General features: G+C 39.3%; 1 protein-coding gene across 2 annotated transcripts in view; it reads left to right on the top strand.

Moving 5' to 3' along the window:
- The window catches only part of NCOA7 (nuclear receptor coactivator 7), a 144,633-nt gene that overhangs the window by 51,843 nt on the left and 68,042 nt on the right, over positions 1–24,748 (top strand). For both annotated transcript variants that reach the window (XM_060030012.1, XM_060030011.1), the window contains exon 3: positions 14,746–14,966. In XM_060030012.1, the coding sequence (XP_059885995.1) occupies positions 14,746–14,966 (221 nt within the window). The remainder of the gene's footprint in view (positions 1–14,745; positions 14,967–24,748) is intronic.

Here is a 24,748-nt window from a genome sequence, read left to right as displayed (position 1 = left end):
TCATTGTAAGGGTATCAAGCAACTTCACTGTGGTATTAGTCCCTTTTAGTCTATGTGACATGCTGGGATTCAAGGATTTTAACGATTTGTGGAATTTGACATAGATAACTTATAATTAGCCTGCTTTATCATTGCAGCACTGAAGTTTGTTTATTTCTTATCTGTTCATTCATTCATTCATGCCCCACCTTATTCCATAGAGATTTGAGGCACCTTATAAAAACTACATTTATGTAACCCATATATATAAGCAGACTTGTTGTGGTCCAGTCCCAGCATTAAGTCATATTCAAAGAAATAAGTATGACAGTGAAAATAATTGAAAATAATTCAAATACTTACTTCACCTCTCAGAAAACATCCAAAAGGGGAGTAAATGCATTATATGTAATAGAACTTTAAAAAAATCCTCTTTGCCCATCTCTCTGAACTTTTACATGGCTGTCAGCTATCTCCCCAAACTTTCTCTGTCTTGAAACCTACACAAAGGGTCTCCTCAAATCCAGTCAGTCCTTACCTTTCTCCTTCTTTCCACCTTCATTTTTAGGTATTTTTCTTCTTTTTTTAAAAAAAATTAATTAATCTATTTGTTTTTATTTATTTATTTTTGGCTGCATTGGGTCTTCGTTGCTGCATGCGGGCTTTCTCTAGCTGCAGCGAGCAGGGGCCACTCTTCGTTGCAGTGCGTGGGCCTCTCATTGTGGTGATTTCTCTTGCTGCGGAGCACGGGCTCTAGGCGCACGGGCTTCAGTAGTTGTGGCACGCAGGCTCAGCAGTTGTGGCTCGCGGGCTCTAGAGCACAGGCTCAGTAGTTGTGGCGCACGGGTCTAGTTGCTCTGCGGCATGTGGGGTCCTCCTGGACCAGGGCTCGAACCCGTGTCCCCTGCGTTGGCAGGCAGATTCCTAACTACTGCGCCACCAGGGAAGTCCCGATATCTTTTCTTCTATTTCCTCTCTCATTGTATATTCTTCTCCACTTCTCTCCTCCTGCTAATTTATTTCTCACATTTGTGTCAATAAGCCCAGAACTAGGGAAAGGGGAAAAAGCTGAGAATCAAACCCAGAGTTTCCCTTAGGAGGTAGCACAAGGAATGAGGTTGCAATTATCCACATATTCATATATTTTCTCTGTGTTACCCTTATAAAAAAAATTGTAAAATACTAATTAAAAACTGAAAGTCCAGGCTAGGGAACATATAAATTGAGATGAAAAATAGAACACTAAATGGCCTGTTATTAGTTGTATAGTTGACTCAGAATTACAGTTGACCATAGAACAACATGGGTTTTAACTGCTCAGTCCCTCAGTCCACTTATATGCAGATTTTTTTTTTTTTTTCCAATAAATACAGTCAGCTTTCAGAATCTGCAGATTCTGCATCCCTGGATTCACCCAACTGTGGATCAAAAGCTTAATATAGGATCCGGGGTTGGTTGAAGCCATGGATGCAGAACTAGCCAATATGGAGGGCTGACTATGGGACTTGAACATCCATGAATTTTGGTATCTGGCTGCAGGTCCTAAACCAATCCCCCATGTATACCGAGGGATGACTACTTCATGGTTAGTGATATAAAGGGACTCCTTTCCATAGTTCTCCCTAATCATGAGTGGAGCACACCAGTTCCCCAGGTGACAAAGCCCTTCCTAGCCTTTAATTCTGAAATTACATAGGATTCACATCCTAGATAAAAGGAACACTAAAAATTTAGTGGTAGTGTCTTTAACATCCATAAGAGCAATTTACTGCAGTTACTATGAGTGAAAAGAGAGGATATGAAGCCAAAACGTGACTTAAAGACATTCTGCAGTAGGCCAACACAGTACAGTCCAAGACTGCAGGTTCCTGATGATCTGAATTGACCTAAGAATAAAACTTTATGTTGTCTGTAGCAAAAAATGCAAACAGTGACCTTAGGAACCAAAGCAGTGATGTAAACGAGTGGATGCTACGTGGTAGCTGTCAGCCTTGGGCGTGGAGGTGCTGCTCGGATGGAAGAGACTGGTGACTGCACGGCACATGCCCTCTCAGAGGAGGGAGGCTGCTCTTGCTCTGCTCCATCCTGTTTTGCCATGTGGGGCTCTAGTCCAGTGCTATGTGTCTTCTAATTCTTCAAGGTCAGCCTGAAATCTGGATTTTAATGTAAAATGTCCCCATTTTAAATGCTCACCATTAGGTCATTTGGATTTTTAGAAAGTGCTTGTGGGCCAAGCAGGACTTGCCAGCAGGTGTTCAATCATTCAACTCTCATCAGAGGAAGGGGGAGCCTGCATGTTTTTCACACAAGTCTTTATCAGTCTCACCTCCATCTTCTCTGCTGTGCTCAAGGTTGGTTCTTTGGCAAAGTCTAGCATCTGGTATTCTTGGATTCTCCAATACCAGCTGGGTGTCCAACCATTCAATTCAATTCTCTCACTAACAGCTCTGAGTAAATGTCAGACTACACAGGTTTAAGGGCTCAGTTTCTCAAGACTGCCCTCACCCCAGATGCTCCTTGTAAGTTCCGCATCCCGAGTCAACCCATACATACAGCCAACTTGGCTATGAATTTGGTTCCCATGATCCCCTACTCATTCACTGGAATGACTCACAGGACTCAGGAAAACACTTTATTTACATTTACGAGTTTATTATAAAGGATATAACTCAGGAACAGCCCAATGGAAGAGAAGCATAGGGCAAAGTATGTGGGTGGGGAGAACAGAGCTTCCATGTGCTCTCTGGGTGTGCCACCCTCCTAGAACATTGATTTGTTCACCAACCCTGGAAGTTCTCTGAACTCTGTCATTTAAGGGCTTTCACGGAGGTTTCACGGGGTAGGCACGATTGATTGAATCATTGGCCATTGGTGATTGAAGTGAATCTCTAGCCCCTCCCCTCTGTCCCCTCTCTCAAGGTCTAGGGGTGGGGCTGAAAGTTCCAAGCTTCTAATCAAGCCTTGGTGTTTCTGGTGACCAACCCCTATCTTGAAGCTATCTAGGCCCCCTCACTCCCTACCCCTCCTCCCCACACATACCAGAGTCATCTCATTAGTATACAGAGACATTCTCATCACTCAGGAGACACCAAATGTTCTGGGAACTCTGTGCCAGAAACCAAAGGAAGAAAAAGATCAAATATTATTTTTTATTAAACCACAGGTGTTTATTTTGGTTGGTTACAAGCAAACTAGTATACTTGAGAGACAACCACGGATGAGGTTTTTTGAAGACCCTGACCAAGACTGCTGTGGTTGGAAGATCATCACCCTAGAGATGGGCCCTCAGATACATGAAAGCAAGGCCAGACTTTTTCTTCCAAAATCTATGTTTGTTTCACCCTTATACACAAATGAATTACTCCAGAGTTCAACACTAATTTCAGTAGGGAAAGATTTCAAAGTAGGTATTACTAGTGTCCCATTCCCTGAATTTTATTTTTGAGCAATGTCACTTCCCAAGGACATGACCAGTATATATTAATTGGAAGAAATACATCTACATACTGGATGTAAGCCAACTAAATTATGGGCATCTGCCAAAATAATTCAAAAAATGTCATGCCTGATATAAGGTTATTCTTTCTGAAAGTACCTATAATGGGAGGAGTTATGATCCTGTGTCTAGTTTATGACATTGAAATAACATTATCATAAAAGGATATGTGTGTGTCTAACTTGTTTAAAAGCAGTTAAGGGCTTCCCTGGTGGCGCAGTGGTTGAGAGTCCACCTGCCGATGCAGGGGACACGGGTTCGTGCCCCGGTCCGGGAAGATCCCACATGCCGCGGAGCGGCTGGGCCCGTGAGCCATGGCCGCTGAGCCTGTGTGTCCGGAGCCTGTGCTCCGCAACGGGAGAGGCCACAACAGTGAGAGGCCTGCGTACCGCAAAAAAAAAAAAAGCAGTTAAAAATTATTAGAATATATTTTAAAAGTTGGAAGGGTGAGAGAAGTTGAGTTAGAGCATATTATAATATTATGCCACTCATAACTGTTTTCTGTAAGCAGGCCATTTCTGCTGATCATAAATGTTGTGTTTCACTCACTAGGCCTTCAAGAAAATGTTAATTTATATACTAAACTGATTTCTTTTCAGGATTGTCTTTTTTCAGCCTTACTTTTCTCCATGTTTCTGTAGTTTAAGCAGTTAACAGGGATTTAGGTTAAAATCTGAGAACAAGATCCCTGGCATCTTCGTATTTCAGCTTGAAAATTTTCAGAGTAGTATTCTTTAATTAGTTGCTTGTTTTGCTTAAGTGGCTTCAATAAATCAAAATTTTCTGTTTCTCCAGAAGAATTGTGTCCCTGAAATATGTTGCTGTTATGCTGAGATGTATATGTCATTGAAGTATATATCCCAATGCTCTTTTCTGTAAATGTCACTGGGGAGTCTGAGCATATGATTCATTCTGAGTAAAAGATATTTTAAAAAATAGTTAACTGACTTAAAAAAAAAAGATTTCTGGGCATGCTAAGGGGCTCTAGTAAAAGAAAAAAAAAGTATTTGGAGGACTTCTTGGCTTTGGTCATAAAGAATGAATACCTGTTTTCAGTGAAGATTAAAGAAATCAGATATGAAAATGAGATGAACTCCTTAAAAATCCTGACTGGTAAAAATTTTCCTTCCAATATCTCCACCTCCAAGAGGCTGTTTTGCAGTCACCCAACATAAAATGAGAGCTCGTGTTTGTGGTATTTTCATTGCACCTTTAGATTTCAAGATGGTCCTGAGTAAACTTTTTGTTTTTTCTTGAGAAATATTTGCTTACTGCCGGTCACTGACAGGAGTGAACTTTTTCAAGTAACGTAGACAACACATTGCATAGATGCAGAAATGATTTAGACATGGGAAACTAAGACACTACAGTGATATGCTGCTCAGTTTACAATTATTTGTGACGCAAAAGCTAATTTAGCCAGTGTGGTAGACTGAATAATGACCCCCAAAGATATCCAGCTTCTAATCCTTAGACCTGGGAGTGTTACCTTCTCTGCCTAAAAGACCTTGAAGATAAGATTAGGTTAAGGCTCTTGAGATGGGGAGATTATCCTGGATTATCCAGGTTGGCTTCTGAATGCAATCTCAGTGTTCATATAAGAAGGAGGCAGAGGGAGATTTGACTGCAGAGAAGCATGTGTGACAGTGAAATGAGAAACTGTGCTGCTGGCTTTGAAGATGGGAGAAGGGGCCACAAGGGATACAACTCTAGCAGCTGGAGAAGGCAAGGGAAGAGTGTCTGCAGGTAGTGTGGCCCCGTGACTGAGTTTGGACTTCTGACCTTCAGAACTGTAAGAGAATATGTGTGTGTTGTTTTAAACTACCAAGTTTGTGGTAATTTGTGACAGCAGCCATAGGAAGCTAATACAGCTAGTTGATTTGATGATATTAAGTTAAATAAACTACATACATAATACCATTATAAAGCAAAAGGGAATTTAAAAACTGCCAAATACGTAGTCATTTCTTAACATTTCTGTTTGCAGATTTTGGTTAATTTCTGTATTGCTGTGTTTATCAGCTTATTCTTGACTGATAAGCAGTAAAATTCCTAATATTTAAATATTATATTTACAGGACTTTGCCGATTACTCTTAGCAGAATGCAATTCTCTTATCTCCCAGAGCAAGTTCCCTTTTCTGGTTCCCTTTCTCAGTTTATGGCTGAGATATATATTGCTGTTGTCCGTACGTACTATTGATTCCCATGTAACTTTTTCAGGTTGTGACTCAGCATCCTGATTTTTGGAAAAGGGAACCAGACTCCCACACGGGCACTCTATATATGCAACAAAAGCCTGTCTTGTTTCGTAAATACAAGGCAAACATTCTACACAGTAGGCATCCATTTTGTGGCAGTACCATTGTCATCCTGGTACTGGGGGGAGCGTGTAAGGTTCTCTGAAATGTCCCTTATGAAGCCACCCCCCCCCAAGCCTTCTCTGAAAGTGTGACAATTTGTTTATGTCCACTCCTGGCACCTGCACTTTGATTACCAGAGTCCCCTCAGATCTGCTGATTCCACCACTGTTATAATAGCACAAAGAAATCCTAGAAAAGGGAAAATTTTGTGGTGTGTCCCTGATTGGCATTCTGTTTAGCAGTCTTTATTGGAACGCAGTTGTTTCTTGAGGCCAAGGGAAATTCTGTTACCTGTGTTCATCTGGATGGCTGTATTGCTGGTTAGTGAACTCAAAGCCAAAGGATTTCATTTTCTAACTGTGTTGGTTCTATGGAACCAGAGTTTTTCCATTTGAACTGATGAATTCTCCTGGGGGAGAGGGGGATTTCATGATCAAAATTAGACTAAATGAGAAAAATGAATGCACATTTCAAAGGGTGGCACTAGAATCAGGTACATCTACAGATTTTCCCAGGGATTACTCCTGAACTTTTTGGTTTTATTTGATCATAATTCCAAGAGAGAATTTTCATTAGGTGAGTGTTCTGTTTCGTTTTGTTTTTCAATGATTCCCCCCCGCCCCCGGCTTGAAGTTTGATTTTATTTGGCATTTATCCCAGTTGGGAATTTGCAGTGGAAATGGAAGACTGACCTTCCATTTGTGAAATCACAAAATGAAATGGAACACCAGAAGCGATGTTCTCCTAGAAATAATAAATAGCTTTGTGCTGGTGTCTAAATTCATAGCACAGTTAACTAAAGTTAATATTTATGTACAGTGAGAAGAATAATGTCTGGAATCTCTCAGACATCTTTGTTGTGTTATACTCTTTTTATATGTTACCTCATTTTCTTGGATCTTGAGAGATCCCCAAGTAGTGACAACAACAGTGGCACAACCAAGTAGGAACATCTGGTTATTGAGCTCTTACTGGGAGCCAGGCACAGGTTGAGTTTAATAGTACAGGTAAGCTGTCCGTGTACTACTTAGTTTAATCATCAGAAAACCCCATCTGAGGCCGTTGTTTCCCTTTCACAGATAAGGAACCCGAGTTGAGATTTAGTAACTTGCCTGAAGATGCATACCTAATAAAGAATGAGGGTTCAAACACAGATGTTTCTGGCTCACAGGCCGAACTTAACTCGGTGGCAACACCCATTCCCCTGAGTCTGGAAATGGCAAGAGTCTGGTTTAGGCAACCGGGAAAAAACAGCCAAGACTCTGAAGGTCAGAACAGTACAACGACAAGGTTGCAGTGGAACAGCCAAGATCAAGAACTAAGAGAACGTCCCCTGAGGGCCACAGACCAGCTCCGCCTTGATAAAGAAGGGGATTGGGGTTGCAGTGCAGCAATTTACTGTGATAGCTGGATTCAGAAAAAAGAATATACCTCTGAATGAGATTTAGGAAAATGTTGTCATAGCTATAGATGCTTAGTTTTTTAAAATGTATTTGCCTTATAATTACGAAATTAATATATATGCTTGCTGTATAAAAAAATTCAACACCAAATTACGTAAGTGTAAAGTAAAAGTTACCCCTCTTCTCTCTTTCCCCATTGACCAACCATTTTCCCATACCTATATATCTAAACCTATGTACATATATAGCTAAATGGAATAGTTGTTGGTCTTGGAGGGTTTTCTTTTATTTTTTGTTTTATTTCACAAAAATAGGGTCATACTATAATACTGTTCTATAACTTTTTAAATGAAATAATATTACATCTACATCTTTTATGTTAATACTCTTATTTCCGTACAGAAGCAATTTTGAGGAGAAATATTTGTATTAAAGAAGACTGTATTGGGGGGTGGGTGAAATGGGTGAAGGTGGTCAAAAGACACAAATATCTAGTTATAAAATAAGTTCTGGGGATATAATGTACAGCATGGTGACTATAGTTAATAATACTGTATTGTATATTTGCAAGTTACTAAGAGAGTAGATCTTAAAAGTTCTTATCACAAGAAAAAAAAATTTGTGGCTATGTGTGGTGATGGATGTTAACTAGACTTATTATGGTGGTCATTTCATAATATATACATATATTGAGTCATTATGTTGTACACCTGAAGCTAATATAATATGTCAATTATATTGCAATAAAAAATATGCAAGGCTATTACATGCAGTTTGGGAGGTCACAACTTGGACCTGACCTGCTTGAATACTTCCAGTGACGGGGAGTTCCCTTTCTGGTGAAACAGCCAGTCCCACTATTGGATTGCTCTGTTAGAAAGTTATATTGAACTAATGTTTATTTTTTTGTGACTTCCTCTTGCTCGTTAATATGTTCTCTGGAGTTCCACAGACCAAATCTCATCCCCTCTTTTTTTTTTTTTTTTTTTTGCGGTACACGGGCCTCTCACTGCTGTGGCCTCTCCCGTTGCGGAGCACAGGCTCCGGATGCGCAGGCTCAGTGGCCATGGCTCACGGGCCCAGCCGCTCAGCGGCATGTGGGATCTTCCCGGACCGGGGCACGAACCCGTGTCCCCTGCATCGGCAGGCGGACTCTCAGCCACTGCGCCACCAGGGAAGCCCTCATCCCCTCTTTACCTGTAACTGGATGAAATGAGACACCAAGGGGTATGCTTAAGAAAATTAAAAGATGAAAAAACTTAAAAAAAAAAACGATAAAAGAAAAAGATTATATTGCCTCCATGGCTGCTCAGTTTTGACATTTTCTACTTTTCTTCATGGAGATATTAGCTCAAATTGTAGAGCAGAGCTTCTTGCCTTTTTTTTTTTTTTTTTAAACATCCTTTGTATATGAAGGGTGTTCTTTCTTAACCTCTGGATTTTCCCAGGGCTGGAAGCTCTGCAGTGGAAGATGTAATCAGATGTGAGGGAGCACAGGAAAGTGCAGACTCTTAGGAAGGTTTAGTTTGGATTTAAAAGATTTTTTTTTTAACCTCAAAAATAGCTTTAGCACATTTCCTAAGCTCAGCCAACTGTTAGAAGCAGACAGGACCTTGAAAATCATGTCAGCCTCTTGCTTTTGTTTACCTTAGAAGTCCTGGAGAGTTTATCTTATTTCCAAAGAAGGTCACAACTGATTGTCAGACAGCCAAGCCCAGAACCTCTTTCCTTCCTGTGAGCATGTTCTCCATTGAAGCCTACCAGGTTGCCAAACCATTCTCCCTCAAATAGTTCAGAGAATTTCCAAAGTCCAGTGGATTTTATTTTAAAGTCAAAATATATATATGCCATAACACCTTTAGGAGAGATCCTGGAGGCCCTGTGGCCATTGTGAATTCCTGTTCCACAACTTAACCAAGCCCTGTGACCTTGCAAAGTGGCCCTAATTTTTCTCAGCCTTCCATTTCTTATCTGTAAGATAAGATTGCCTACCTCCTTGGCCTTTTGTGAGGATAGGATAATATTTATAAAGTACATAACACAGTGCCTGGTTCATTAGTCAACTCAATAGTAGTTGCTGTTAGAAGAAAGCTCTTTCAAACTTTTCGTAATAATCTTTTTTAAAGAGTAAAACTCAATTTTAAAAATGTGACAATATATGTGTTAAATTATTGTAGGAAGGAGACTTCAAAGACTAAATACTTAAAAAAATTTGGGGGGGGGGACTAGATGTTGTACATGGTTTAAGATCCAAAATATATAAAAGAGAAGCAGAAAGTAATTTTTCTTACTCTCTCTTTCCCCACAGCTACTACCTTTCTTTAGCTGGAAACTCACTTTACAAATTTTTTGTTATACCCTTGTAGACGTATTCTATGCACATACTCAGTAAGCTTTAAATATGAAACGATTTCTGTCTTCAGTCTTTCCTCTAGTCTCTTGCTGATAGGGCTCTCTGTTGAGTCAGCTCTAGGTCAGCACTGTCCAGTACTGTCTGATGACACAAGTGTTCTATACTTGTGTTGTTCAATACAGTACCCACTAGCACATGCATCTATTGAGTTCTTAAAATATGACTCTTGTAACTGAAGAACTGAATTTAAAATTTTTATTTAATTTTTATTACATTTAGTAACCACAGGTGACTAGTTAGTGGCTACCATATTAGACAGTGCTGTGCTAGATGTTTATGTCTATGGCACTTTTTATAGAAACACATGGACCTCAAATTATGGAATTAAGAGTCGTAGAGAGCCACTAAGTTAATATTAATGAAAGAAGTCTATAGTTTAATATATTTTTAATTATATGTGGCTAATATATTTTCTTTTTAAGTATCTAGATATGGAGATGAGAGTTTATTTTTGAGAACATGTTGCTAATCAAAGAAAGCTGTGAAATGGCATGTTTGTAGGAGAGGAGATCTCAAACAATCAGGACGTGACCTCATTTATCTATTTATTTTTTCAAGAAGTATTTATTGAATAGCTAATGTGTACCATGCACAGGCCCTGGGACTCTGGCATTAACAGAACCTAAACAAATCCCTGCCCTCATGAAGCTTTCACTCTAGTGCTAATGAAAACCTCCTCTCTGCATTTGGTGCCTTTTTGTGTTACATTCCACTGGCGGTCAGCAAGCAACAGGGAAGACCTCTGCAGAGACAAAGAAAGGAACTTGCTCCAGGCCCTTGGCTTTGATGGCCGCCAGTGCTCTAAACTTATTTCCTTTAGTAAAGGAAAAAGCTTCATAGGAAAACAGTTTTCACTGAGCTACTAAAGAATGCTTTCTTTAGCAGTATCACGTTATTTATTTCTATAGTCTGCTATCTCTGGATTAGGATACGAGTAGGGGAAAAAGTGAGGTGTGCATATGTCTTATAAGTGCACACAATTTTAATGTAAAAAGAGCCAAGAGATTCCAAAATAAGTCCTTTAGTATTCCTTTTTTTTAAATTGGAGTATTGTTAATTTACAATGTTGTGTTTCAAGTGTACAACAGATTCAGTTATACGTACATACATACTTATATATTCTTTTTCAGATTTTTTCCATTATAGGTTATTACAAGATATTGAGTATAGTTCCCTGTACAAGACAGTAGGTCCTTGTTTATCTTATATAGTCCTTTAATATCCTTTATGGAAAGGCACGTATAAGTAGCTCAGAATCACGATGGTGAGCCACACTGCCTCATTCTTCTGCTCTTGGGGAAGGTCTGACTAGTGCAATTGCCCCTCCCTTTACATTTTCTCCCCCAAACAGTGATTGCCTCTTAGTGTTAGCATTTCATTTGATTTAAGTGTTAGTTTTATTTTTCTGCAATTTCAAAATTTCCTAGTATGAACACATATTATTTTCATAATAAAACAAAGAACAATAAATTATATTGTAAAAAAATAGTTCAGTCAGAGAGATGATGAAAGCCTGAAATCATTCCATGGGAGCAGAGACCAAGAAAAAGAGGTGTATTTGAGAGGGAGAGATTTAGGAAATAGAATTGACAGGGCTTGGTTACAGTAGTGAGAGGAGATTGTGTAATAAACACTTGTTTTATGAAATTGTGATCTATTTTTTAAAAAGAAATGAGCATCACAAAAGGTTTATTGTTTTTTAGTTTTTTGGTTTTTTGGGGTTTTTTTGGATTCACAGCAATCAAATGTTAAATATGTCTCACCATTTTCAATCACTCATCTGTTTAAGATGACTTGCCAGGTAATTTTTTTTTTTAATTAATTAATTTTGGTTGCATTGGGTCTTTGTTGCTCTGTGCGGGCTTTCTCTAGTTGCGGCAAGCGGGGGCTACTCTTCGTTGTGGTGCGCAGGCTTCTCACTGCGGTGGCTTCTCTTGTTGTGGAGCACGGGCTCTAGGTGTGCGGGCTTCAGTAGTTGTGGCACGTGGGCTCAGTAGTTGTGGCTCGCAGACTCTAGAGCGCAGACTCAGTAGTTGTGGTGCATGGACTTAGTTGCTCCGCAGCATGTGGGATCTTCCCGGACCAGGGCTCGAACCCATGTCCCCTGCATTGGCAGGTGGGTTCTTAACCACTGTGCCACCAGGGAAGCCCCAGGTAATTTTTTTAGTCCACCATATAAATGTGTACATTTGGGGCCATTAAAAAAGCTTTGGTGAAATAAAGGGAGTTTATTTTCTTATGTAACTTTTTGTTTCCAGTTATCTTAATTTAGTAGTAAAACCCTTTTGTGAGAATGTCTTAGAATGATACTGATTCGAAGAACAAAAGGGAAGGCTTGGGCTTCCCTGGTGGCGCAGTGGTTGAGAGTCCGCCTGCCGATGCAGGGGACACGGGTTCGTGCCCCGGTCTGGGAGGATACCACATGCCACGGAGCGGCTGGGCCCGTGAGCCATGGCCGCTGAGCCTGCTCGTACGGAGCCTGTGCTCCGCAAAGAACATGACGACGGTGAGAGGTCCGCGTACCGCAAAAAAAAAACCAAAAAACAAAAAACAAAGGAAGGCTTAAAAGATAAAAGCCCTAAAAAGGAATGTTTGAAGAGCATTAACTATACCACATTTATCAGATTGGCAGTTATCCCCCCTTAGAAAAGTATTAACAATGTATTTCCATGCTTTGGGGAAGGATTTTACAGTGGGCTTCCAGAACTCTCATCTGATTTCCAGTTACAAGATCAGAATGTTCCCCTCATATTGATAACCTCCAGAGAAACAAATTCTCATGAGTTCTCTAGTCAAAACAAAAGATGTAGCTGATTGTAAAATTACTGAAGTGTTAAATTGTACTCTGTCTTCTGTTAAACAAGTTTGGTATTGCTATTATCTAGCTTTTTTTTTTTTCCCTTTCTGAAATAACAACTATGTTTGGCTATATGGGTTGACAATAATGGTCTGTGTGGAAAGGGGGGAAAATGAGTGAAACAATGTATCCCATTTTGTTATTTCTGCGTGTGAAAATCAGCCTCTAATGAGATGTCTCCGACAGTGCTGCTGTTCATCAAAACATGTGCCCTAGATCTGAGTGAATTTAATTATAGTGGGAACAGTGAAATAAGGACATTTAAATTAACTTACAGTAGAAAAATTCAGGAGATTAAGAAGCAGCAACATATCTCAGTCTGCATAGAACTAATTTTTGAAGTCTCTTTTCTCTCCTCCCTGGAAGAATCATTTTGGGAAGTGGGCAGTAATGTACACCTCAAGCATGTTTTTGTTAAACCAGTATATCAGAACAAGATCAGCATGTCCTTCTGGATACAGAGATCAGTTCTTTGCATAGACCTCCCGAAGCAAAGAGCTGATCTCTGTATGATATCCAGGTTACTGCATATTAATTTCAGCCTCATACAGAAATCTTGATCGAGAGAGAACTTGTTTTATTAGGAGCATTATCTGACACACCTTTGCAAAGAGCCACCTACTCTTTTACCAGAAAAAAACAGTTTAAAATCTGAGGATAGAAAATAAAACCATGCTTCCTGGATATAATTCCTTCTTATGAATTTCCAATTTTTTTTAGTTTGTGTTCTTATTTGTTTTTTTAACAAGTAAACCTAAAGAGAGAGCTAAGCTAAGAGATGGGCAATATATTCATTTATGACTTTTTTCCAGCTCTCCTTTCTCCTAGGCCATATACTCATTTATTAGCTAATGAAAATATAAGAACTTGGCTGCTCAGTGAATAACAGCTTAGTTGAAATGTTTTGTTAGAACATGGTATGGTATCTTTATCTCAAAAGCTGAGTTTTTGAACTATAACATGAACTTTTTGAACTAAGCATGAACTATACCATGCTTAGTTCTCATGTTCTATATAGTTCTATGATTGCATTTGGGTATATTCTACTGTTTCTGTTGGTTTGTATTTTACTGTTGATACATATTTTTTCAATTGATCCTAATAAAAGACCCCATTAGATAGCTAAGCCTCAGTGAGGGACCTCTTTAGACTGTTAATTTTTCCAACATTACAGAACAAATCAGCATAAAATCAAACCTTAGTCCCTGTTTGATCCTACAGTTATCTCCTTTTTCTCCCAAAACATTTCATCCATTGCCCAGCATCAAATTGTATAGATGCTCAAGAGAGCAAAGGAAATAGACATGTGTGTGAGAAAGCCAACTGTGCCTAGATAGAAGGGGGGAAAATGGTCCTAATTTTAAAAATGTTTATATATGACCAGACTGCCACACATAGTAGAGGCCAAGGCCCTTATTCTTTACATTCTGGGATAGTAAAAACATTCTTACGAAGGACTAGTGAGTACAGAGTGACACGTCAGTTAACCAGAGTGATACATCAACTGGAAAATATTTTGAGTTACTGGATTTCAGTGAATTATTATAAACTTCTTCTGTTATACGTCTTTGACTTAGGAATGAAGAATTGAAAACATCAAATATGTTAACTAATGTATCAGTCAGCTATTATATTAGTAATCATAACAACTATATGTTGTCATTGTGGCATTTTCTATCTCAGGAAATGCAGCTCTTTCTTCACTACTACTATCATGTGTAAAGGAAAGGAATTACTCGGACCTGAACCAGTTCATACCTTGCCAAACCTTTCTACTCAGTGTGTGAGCCAATTATAAAGGATTTGTTTTTATAAATGTGCTTGCCCATCAGTCCAAAGGTACCCTTGAAACCAGAAACACTTTTAAAAAAATGTAACACACTAAACATGGCATTGTAGTAGGGTAGCTGCATATCTTGATTAAAAATACCCAATATTTTATAGCCTATAGAAGAATCTAGTATTTCCTCAGGTCTAAAGCATTTCCCAGTGATTTTTTTTGAGACATAAGTGTGGAGGATATAAAATTGAGGAAAGGCCACAGATCTCCACATAAGAATTTTTAAGTGATTAAAAAAGAAAAAATAATAACAGGAAAGTGTAATTAACAGTAATATAAAGACTTTTCAATATCAATTAATTAGTTTCTCAAAGCCCAGTAGCATGAAATTAATATGATTTCTCTTAGCAAATTATTTCTCCAATGTTTTTCCTTTTTTTTTTTCTCATCCCTAGATTGAAAAAGAAAAAGCAAGCCAAACAAAATGCAGAGACAGCCTCAGCTATGGCTACAAGGACTCATTCTGGAAAAGAAGATGCTAGTACAGTCATTTTAGAACAAGACATGTGCAACATTGCTGTGGAAGAGGAATATATTACTGATGAGAAAAAAAAGAGAAAAAGTAATCAGTTAAAGGAGATCAGGCGTACAGAACTAAAGAGATATTATAGTATTGGTGAGTATTGGTGGCAACTTTGCAGTATTTTCATTTAAAAAATCTGTAATAGTTTTTAAAAAATAATTTGTAACTGGTCATAATATATAATAATAATAGTAACAGTTTATTGAGCAGCTACTATGTGTGTGTGTGTATATATATAATATATAATGTGTAAAGGGAATGACAATTATATAATAATTTATATTTATATAACTATATATAAATATTTTGTAAAGATATATATATATATAAAATATATATATAATCTTGTTTAAAGGGAATGACAATTGAATAATGTTGGTGTGTCTTGTTTAATTTTATGTTCCCAACATCTAACACAGTGTCTAGCACATTGTGTCTGCTCATAAATATTTATTAAATGAATGGTCACTTTTCTTGTATGAGGAATATTTTTCTTAATATTTATAGACATGTCCATAAAAATCTTGATAGAAATGCCTGCACTGTTTCCTAGGCAATAGGAAATGGAGGAGAAATGGCCTAGCATCCATTGGTTAAAAAAAAAAAAGACCACGATGATGATGACTTGAGAGTTGTAGCTGAGGGGAATCTTAAGATGAGTCCACAATATCATGTAGTTTCTGAGGATAGTCATTGCATCTGCAGCTGCATTAGCACAGGTGGCTTGTCTAGCATGATGGAGGTGATGATCCTGCTTTACTTTACCATCCATCTCATACCTACTGCTCCTATCACATGCAGGCCTGGAGTATGTTCAAAAGAGCATGCAAAGGGACTTCCCTGGTGGTGCAGTGGTTAAGAATCCGCCTGCCAGTGCAGGGGACGTGGGTTCAAACCCTGGTCCAGGAGGATCCCACATGCCGCGGAGCAACTAAGCCCGTGCACCACAACTACTGAGCCTGTGCTCCAGAGCCCACAAGCCACAACTGCTGAACCCGTGGGCCACAACTACTGAAGCCTGTGTACCTAGAGCCCATGCTCCACAACAAGAGAAGCCACCATAATGAGAAGGTTGCGCACCACAACGAAGAGTAGCCCCCGCTCGCAGCAACGAAGACCCAGCGCAGCCAAAAAACTAAAAAGAGTGCAAAGAAAGGGAACCAGGAGATGAAACTTGATGTGGCACACGGGTTACAGTGTACTTGAGATTGCTAGGCTCAGAGACAGAAGACTGAGGTCTCTGAGAACAAACTGCAGTCCAGTATATGAAACCTGGGCTGGTGGCAGGCACTTGGTCCACAGGGTCCCAAACTTGGTCCCAGTTGATGCCAAAGTTATCGGGGGACAGATCTCGCCTCTGTGTTAATATAACTCTCTACTAGTGCTCATCAAAGATAAAGGTGGGCTGCCATTGGGATGGTTATAAATGAGGTTTTGCTGACATTGCTCCAACAGAGGCAGATGAGGTATCTGCAGTGGAAAGCCTGTGGTTTGTAGTATTCCAATGGGTTCCCGTGATTATGTCATATATTACATAGCTTCATGGATGCTTTTAATCTGAAGCCATTCAGCATTTTATAAAAAGCTGTAACTGTCAACCTATAGAAAGAGACTTCTGTGTGATTAATAAACTTCCTCTTAAAATTTTAAGTGTTGAGTATTATCCCTAAAAGGGAAAGAGGAGTAAGGAAAATTGCATTTCACATCTTTTACAGTGTACACATTGGACATTTGAAAATGTGTGGTCTTTACAGTTGTACAGTTTAAAATACTGTCTCTTCTCATGCTACTTTAAATGCTGCTGCTTAAGAAGTATTTTTTTTTTTTTTTTTTTGCTGTACGCGGGCCTCTCACTGCTGTGGCCTCTCCCGTTGCGGAGCACAGGCTCTGGACGCGCAGGCTCAGCGGCCATGGCTGACGGGCCCAGCTGCTCTGCGGCATGTGGGATCTTCCCGGACCGGGTCACGAACCCGTGTCCCCTGCATCGGCAGCCAGACTCTCAACCACTGCGCCACTAGGGAAGCCCTTAAGAAGTATTTTTAAATGGAGACATTTTGCTCTGTAGGGTTTCCCTGAAGGAGGTTGATAGAGTCCTATCCATTGAGATTTCTCTTTTCATGATGCTGCACTAACTGCAGATGCTGCTTTGGGATAGATTTTTAACGTGCTGCACTCTGTTGCATGTGTAACACTTTGAATGTGAAACAATACCCTTCACTCTGCTCTTTACCTAACTAACTCTTACTAGGCTTCACCAAATCCCCTCAGTCATCTTTTCTTCCAGGAAGCCCTCCCTGTCCCTGGACAGGTTAGACTTCCCTTCTGCATTGTCATCCTGGATTTATTTATCTGCTCTACTGTTTACAGGCTGCTTTGGCTTGGACCCTGTATTTTAGCTTTGTGTAGTATCTGCATTACAGGTGCTCTTTAAATGTGCATTGAGTGGGTGACATGTACATAGATGAATGAATACTGTGATTTGTTTGAGTTTCATGAAAATTCTGGAAGGATGTAGGCAACATTACAATAGTTGAGTCAGAATTATCCTGTGATTTTATTTGGTGACAGTTAAGTAAAGAGATGCCATCGTAGCTTTTCATTTTCTCTCAAGAATGGCAATGATAACAACGGTTTGGAGGTTTGAGGCATTTTCTTAGGAGGATCCAGTGCTTATAGAAAACTACCAGGTGGGCCATTGAGTCCCAGGGTTGCTTGTCCCTTTTCGCATCTGACTCTAGCTGACAGACAGCTGTGTTGGCAGGTTTGCTTGATCTCATAGGGCTCACGTGGCATATTTCCTAGGTTCCCATCCCAGAATGTTGTCCCATACCACTAGGTGGAGTATTAGACCTCAAGTCAAAAGTAATTCTAGTCCAAGTTCTTTTGGTGGCTCTAGTCTGGGGAGGAGAGATGCTAAAATGGGAGGATCTTGTCAGCCACATTAAGGATTTGGACTTTATCCTGTATCACTGGGAAGCCGCTGGGGGAACTCCATTAACTGTCTGTTTTAAGAGGATAAATCTAAGGACAATGGATGGAAGTGAGCCTGAAGGCAGGTTGGAGACTGGGGCAGAAGAGAAACAGCACCCTAAGGAGAGATTTTGCTCATAGAAACAGCAGTATTTGGTGACCAATGTAGTGTGTGAGGGAGAAAAAGAACAGCGTCAAGAACTGACAAACTGGAAAACTCAAGAAGAAAGAAGGAAAATAATGAATTTGTGTTTGGAGGTATTTTAGGGGTACCAAATGGATTTGTCTAGAGGGACCTGGATTTTAGGTGAAAGGCCTGGAAATTGCTACTTAAAGGTGTGAGGTAAATATGTGTAAAAGAAGTAATCCAGGGAACGCACAGAAAGTCAAAACAAAAAGTTAATGGAGGGACTTGCCTGGTGGTGCAGTGGTAAAGAATCCGCCTGCCAATGCAGGGGACATGGGTTCGAGCCCTGGTCCAGGAAGATCCCACATGCCTCGGAGCAACTAAGCCCGTGCGCCACAACTACTGAGTCTGCACTCTAGAGCCCACGAGACACAATTACTGAGCCCGCGAGCCACAAGTACTGAAGCCCGCACACCTAGAGCCCGTGCTCCACAACAAGAGAAGCCACTGCAATGAGAAGCCCATGCACCGCAAAGAGGAGTAACCCCTGCTCGCCACAGCTAGAGAAAGCCCGCGCACAGCAACAAAGACCCAACACAGCCAAAAACAAATAAATAAATAAATAAAAAGTTAATGGATGATAAATGATAACTTATAGAAAAACAGACTGAAAGGATCTACAACAATATGTTGATTATTGTTTTCTCTGGGTACAGAAATTGCAAAGGAGTTTTGTTCTCTTTATGTTCTTGCACATTACACAGTTTAAATTTATTTTTAATATTAATCAGAAAATTATAGAGAACTGAATAATGTAATAGAGCAAACCCAAGGGCTTTAGAAAAAGAACATTAGACAAAAGCAAAGTTCTATCATCAATATAAAAGAAAGTGATTACTTTCTGTAGGTATCTATTTCCACATCTGTAACATTACCTACCTGATTTCAGGAAGCATATTTAGACAAAATAATGTTTTTTATTTATTAAATTAGATTTATCTGTGCCTCATGTAAGCCTTGGGTAGTAATTCATTACTCTCTCCTACCACTTCGGAGAACACTACAGCTAAGATACTGATAAAAGATGTTATGGAAAGACTGAGTCACTGGAATTGCCTTGTAACAAAATGGTGCCAATTCCAAAAGTGTTTTGTTTTTGAGAGGGGAAGTAGGAGAAAGGAAGTGGACTAATTACATCGAGGCAGATGGCATCAGATAAATGTAGGTCTAGCACCTATTGTAGCACGGGGCACACGGTAAGCATCCATGCAAAAGCTTCTAACATAAGTGAACTCAACCCTTCTATGCTTGCACTTGTATTTACTGATATATAGGGCTCCTTATTCACTTATTCTATTTATTTATATAAACCCTTAAGGAATTGTTTGATAACAATATATTTTTATAATTTTCTATTTTAACAATGTTAATATATTTTTCAAAATTAGCTATTAAGTTATAGTTAAGTTCGACACAAGTAGTAGGAATGTTTACATATGTTTCAAAAGATGTTTGGTCCATATTACAATATCAAAATATATTAAGTTGCATGAATTATGTCTCAAAGTTCTCTTACATTAAAGGAATACATTATTCCTTAATCTTAGAATGGTACACATCTTTGCTTCTGTGGAAGTGGATATAGGAATGGGAATTTTACAAATGTGGATAATGTCTCAGTGGGAAATTCTTTAACTGAAACACAGATATATAGATGTAAGACCTGAAAGAGATAGAGAAATTTTATAAATGCAGGAGGCAAGCCTAAATTGGAACTAAATATATCACTATGTTTTTGTAGTGTTTTAATATAAAAGGTTAATACTAAGAATCCTGGGTAGTAAAGTAGTTATTGTAAGAGAATTGGGAGGTTATTTTAACAAACAGAAAGCACTTAGGTAAGAGTTTGGTCAGTTTTGTGGTTATTGCAATAAAGATTTATTTAGAGAAAACCTCTGCAGTGTAAAGAATGAATTTAGCTTTTCAATAATAAATCTGCAGTGTCTAAATCATTTCACATCATAGTTTTTCCTCCTGAGTTCAAAAGGAACTTAACAAGAGTAAAATAAATGAAATTCTCCACTTTTCCTTTGTTAAACATTTTTGGGGTTTGCTACAGGATGAAAGTAACCAACTATTGAATTACTTCTCATGATGGCAACCCTGACACTTTTCCTCATACAGATTACTTTTTCTTAGGGTATTTTTTTCTTTTTTTTTTTGGTACGTGGGTCTCTCACTGTTGTGGCCTCTGCCGTTGCGGAGCACAGGCTCCGGACGCGCAGGCTCAGCGGCCATAGCTCACGGTACCAACCGCTCCGCGGCGTGTGGGATCCTCCCGGACCGGGGCACGAACCCGTGTCCCCTACACCGGCAGGCGGACTCTCAACCACTGCGCCACCAGGGAAGCCCTTAGGGTATTTTTTAACCACATGTGTGAAGATTTCCTATCTGTTGCTTATCTTTGTTTCACTTAGCAAGTTCAGAAAGCCAAAGATGTGCTATTCTGATAAATTAATTCCTAAACATAAATAGGTCAAACCACAAACATACAATAGCATGACTCTTCTGTTCAAAAGTAATGATCATTCTAGTGCTTTAGAGCTCAAATTAAAGGATTAAAATGGACTTTGGGGCTTCCCTGGTGGCGCAGTGGTTGAGGGTCCGCCTGCTGATGCAGGGGACGTGGGTTCGTGCCCCGGTCCGGGAGGATCCCACATGCCGCGGAGCGGCTGGGCCCGTGAGCCATGGCCGCTGAGCCTGCGCGTCTGGAGCCTGTGCTCCGCAACGGGAGAGGCCGCAACAGTGAGAGGCCGCAACAGTGAGAGGCCCGCGTACCGCAAAAAACAAAAACAAAAACAAACAAACAAACAAAAAAATGGACTTTGATGTGGAAAGAGGATATTAAGAACCTTATTCATATATTTTTTTAATCAAGCAGTGTATAAAGACTTCAGGGACTTGGGTATAAAATAAATCGAAATTATTAGGATGGAAATAATTAGGCTTGTGCTTCTTGGGGCCATCAAGGAAGTCAGACTAATGTTTAAAGTGAAGTCATACCATAAAAGCCTAGGTGGTGAACAGGTCCAATCTGACAAGTGCCCCCAGAATGCAAAGGATCATCACAGAAAGAATGCAAGCGTTAAGAGAGAAGATGACAGATGTGGGAGGCGTAAGTGAAGGACCTAGGAATCAATGGTGTTCTTGGTGAGGAGGTCAGAACAATGGGAATAGAAGCAGTAATGAGACATAGTGTAAGATAAGAAGAATGCTTTCATGAGCTGAAACTCGTACCTGACTTCTAAAATCAGAACAGCTCATCATATTTAAGCAAAATTAAGGGGAAAACTCTGCACTTAAATGTGGCAAATGTTTACAGGTTATGGATAAATGGTAAAAACAAACAAAAAACAAACAGGCAAAAAGAAAAAAAACCACAAAAAACTTAACAAAATGTTCCCTACAAAGGAGCAGAGAAGAGAGGCACAGACTTCTCCACAGCAGTGAACACCAGGGGAATTAAATCTCCTTCAGAATTGTGAAGTAAAAGTTGTTTTTCAGACTCAAAGACAACAGGACATCCTCAGACATACTAAAGTTTTAGGAAACATACCTTTTGTATCATACCTTTCTTAAAATAAAGTTACTGAGAGGGAGTGATGTTTTTTTCTGAGACACATGTCAAAATGTCCTCAAGAATGAAAAAGTCATTTATTTATTTATTTATTATTTTTGGCTGTGTTGGGTCTTCTTGCTGCGTGCGGCCTTTCTCTAGTTGTGGTGAGCAGGGGCTACTCTTCGTTGCGGTGCGAGGGCTTCTCATTGCAGTGGCTTCTCTTGTGGATTGCAGCTCTAGGTGCGTGGGCTTCAGTAGTTGCAGCATGTGGGCTCAGTAGTTGCGACATGTGGGCCCTAGAGTGCGCGGACTTCAGTAGTTGTGGCACACGGGCTTAGTTGCTCCAAGGCATGTAGGATCTTCCCGGACCAGGGATGGAACCCATGTCCCCTGCATTGGCAAGCTCATTCTTAACCAGGGAAGTCCTTAAAAAGTCATTTTATAAAAGAATTGGTGGTCAGCATTGCAACTAATAAAACATAAAATTAAAAATACATAATAATGATTGTAAACATGACAGTAAGTAGGAATATAAAAAGGCATCATAATTCTTTTTTCCAGCTTTACTGAGATATAATTGACATAAAATTGTGTAAGGTTAATGTATACAATGTGTTAATTTGATACATAGATATATTGCAAAATGATTACCACCCTAGCATTCACTAACACCTTCATCTGGTCACATAATTACCATTTCTTTTATGTGGTAAGAACATTTAAGAGGTGTTCTCTTAACAACTTTTAAGTACAGCATACAGTATTTAACTGTGATCACCATGCTGTTCATTAGATCCTCAGAACCTATTCATCTTATCGCTGGATGTTTGTACTCTGACCAACGTCTCCCCATTCCCACACCCCCCAGGCCCTGCTAACTGGCTGGGTTTCGCTCAAGGGAACCTCTTTCCTTTTCCTCACAGCTCCAGCCCTCCCATTAACACAGTATATTGTAATCCATTCTAGTCACTAAGTGAAGCAGCTGTGTTTGACAGAACCTGCTCTATTTGTTCCAGCTGAAAGTCTAGTCCTCTTATGACTATAGTGGTCTGCATCTTGCAAATCTTGTTTCCTGCTCAGTCCGTCGTGTGATGTCACATTTGTATTATGAGAAATCTCACTTTTAGAGAAACACTCGAATGTGGTTGGGGCCAAGGGAAGGACAACAGATTAGACTAAATAGGGTTAGTGATTTTGAAAAATCAAATTAGAAGTGAACTGCGGAGAGTGCAAGGGAAAAACACTGATAGGAGGAATGTGGTCGGATCTTTTTGAAAGGCAGTTTGGCCATTTTTATCAAGAGCTTTACTTTTGCACACCCTTTTCCCCAACAATTCTGTTTGCAGAAGCTTACCCTAAGGAAATGATCATGAGCGTAGTGGATTTGACCACAGTGACTATCATTGCATGTTTAAAATAGTGGAAAAATTAAAATAACATAAATAACTTTAAATGGAATACCATGTGCCATTTTTTTGTTTTCAATGTGTTTTTTTAACATAATTATTTACTTATTAATATTTATTTATTTGGCTGCATCGAATCTTAGTTGCGGCATGCGGGCTCTCTAGTTGTGGCATGCGGGCTCCGGAGTGCGCAGGCTTAGTTGCTACACGGCATGTGGGATCTTAGTTCCCCGAGGAGGGATCAAAAGCGCGTCCCCTGCATTGAAAGGCAGATTCTTAACCACTGGACCACCAGGGAATTCCCACCATTTTTTAATGATGAAGAAAAACAGTTAATGCCGTGGGAAATTTTCACAAAATATTGTTACAGTAGAAAAGCAGGTTGACAATAGTGTATAGACTACAATTCCATCTTTGTGTAAAAGAAGGAGAGCTGTTGGAAGTATATTTACCAGAATGCAAACATTGTTTCTCTCTGAATGGGGGTAAAATGGGTGATTGGTATTTTCTTCTTTCATTCAACTGTATTTTAACTGTATTTCTGTATTTAACTGTATTTCTCTTTCAAAAATAATTTTGGATCGTCTTAATGTATTTAGTTTCTAGTCTTATATATTTATGCCTGGTTAACAGTTTGACATGTTTCCCTTCTCCAAAATGTTTTTTAATTTTTGACCTAAATCGCGTATAATTTAAAAATTAATTTGAAGAGAAAGTGAAATATTCACCAGAATGATGTTTCCTATTTAGGAACATTATATGCACCACCCTGTATTCAAGCTTCCATTTATATACTTCAGAGAACCTTTAAAACTTTTTTTATATATCTTTTGCCATTGTCTTGCTGTATTTATTCTTAGATATTTTCTAGTTTGATACCATTATGCTGGAACTTTTCCAAATAGTTTTTATCACAAGTATAAAAGATTGCTACATCTGGTCACCTTACTGAACAATTTTATGATTTCTGGATGTTTTTATGATGTTGGCTTTTGAGGTAGATAATTAATTCATCTGCTAATAATCAAATTTTCATTTCTTTCTTTTCAGTATTTAAAACTTTTTTATGACTAGAGATTCCAGAACAAAGTTGAGTATAAACTATGATAGTAGGAATTCCTGTATCTGTTTTGGTTAGTGTTTTACTTTTTATATTTGCTTTTGGTTTCTGCTATAAGAATTCGTCTGTTTACTCAGGCCTGCTTTAGGAGGGTTTAGAATAGTGCTTATTAATTCTAGAGACCATTGGGGAACAAGTGGGCACATGGAGTCCATTCTGCACACATGTTGCCTTTCAGGGCTCTAAAAGGTGGCCTCCAATAAAGGGCAGGGGTTCCCTCTTCCTCCTCGGGATTTCCAAGCTGTCTCCTTATGTTTGAAGTGTTTCTGCTTTCATCTCCACTGCAGAGTTTATTTTTATGACCTTGAGTACTTGCGGTTTAGCCTTGCCTCACATTAGGTTAGCCTCTTTGTTGTAATTTAGTGGACTGGGAGATACTATGCCCAGAAGCCTTAAAAGCTTTGCAGGAAGTGCTCTCAGGCACTTGTCTTCATAGAAAAACAGGAGTAAAAAGAATGGGTGGAGCTTGTGCAGTGCCTGTGGGTATCCCTCCCACTGCATACCCTGGAACCTTCTGTAAGGCTGGGGTGGCGGCCTCACTAGTGTGTTAGTTCAGGCTACATTTAGGTAACTAACCAGGCACTGCAGTCCTGGAAGTGATGTCATGAAGTCATTTAGTTTTCATTCTTATGG

Source organism: Delphinus delphis, chromosome 14, assembly GCF_949987515.2.
Source record: "Delphinus delphis chromosome 14, mDelDel1.2, whole genome shotgun sequence".
Taxonomy (NCBI): domain Eukaryota; kingdom Metazoa; phylum Chordata; class Mammalia; order Artiodactyla; family Delphinidae; genus Delphinus; species Delphinus delphis.
This window is presented reverse-complemented; position numbering and strand designations above follow the sequence as displayed.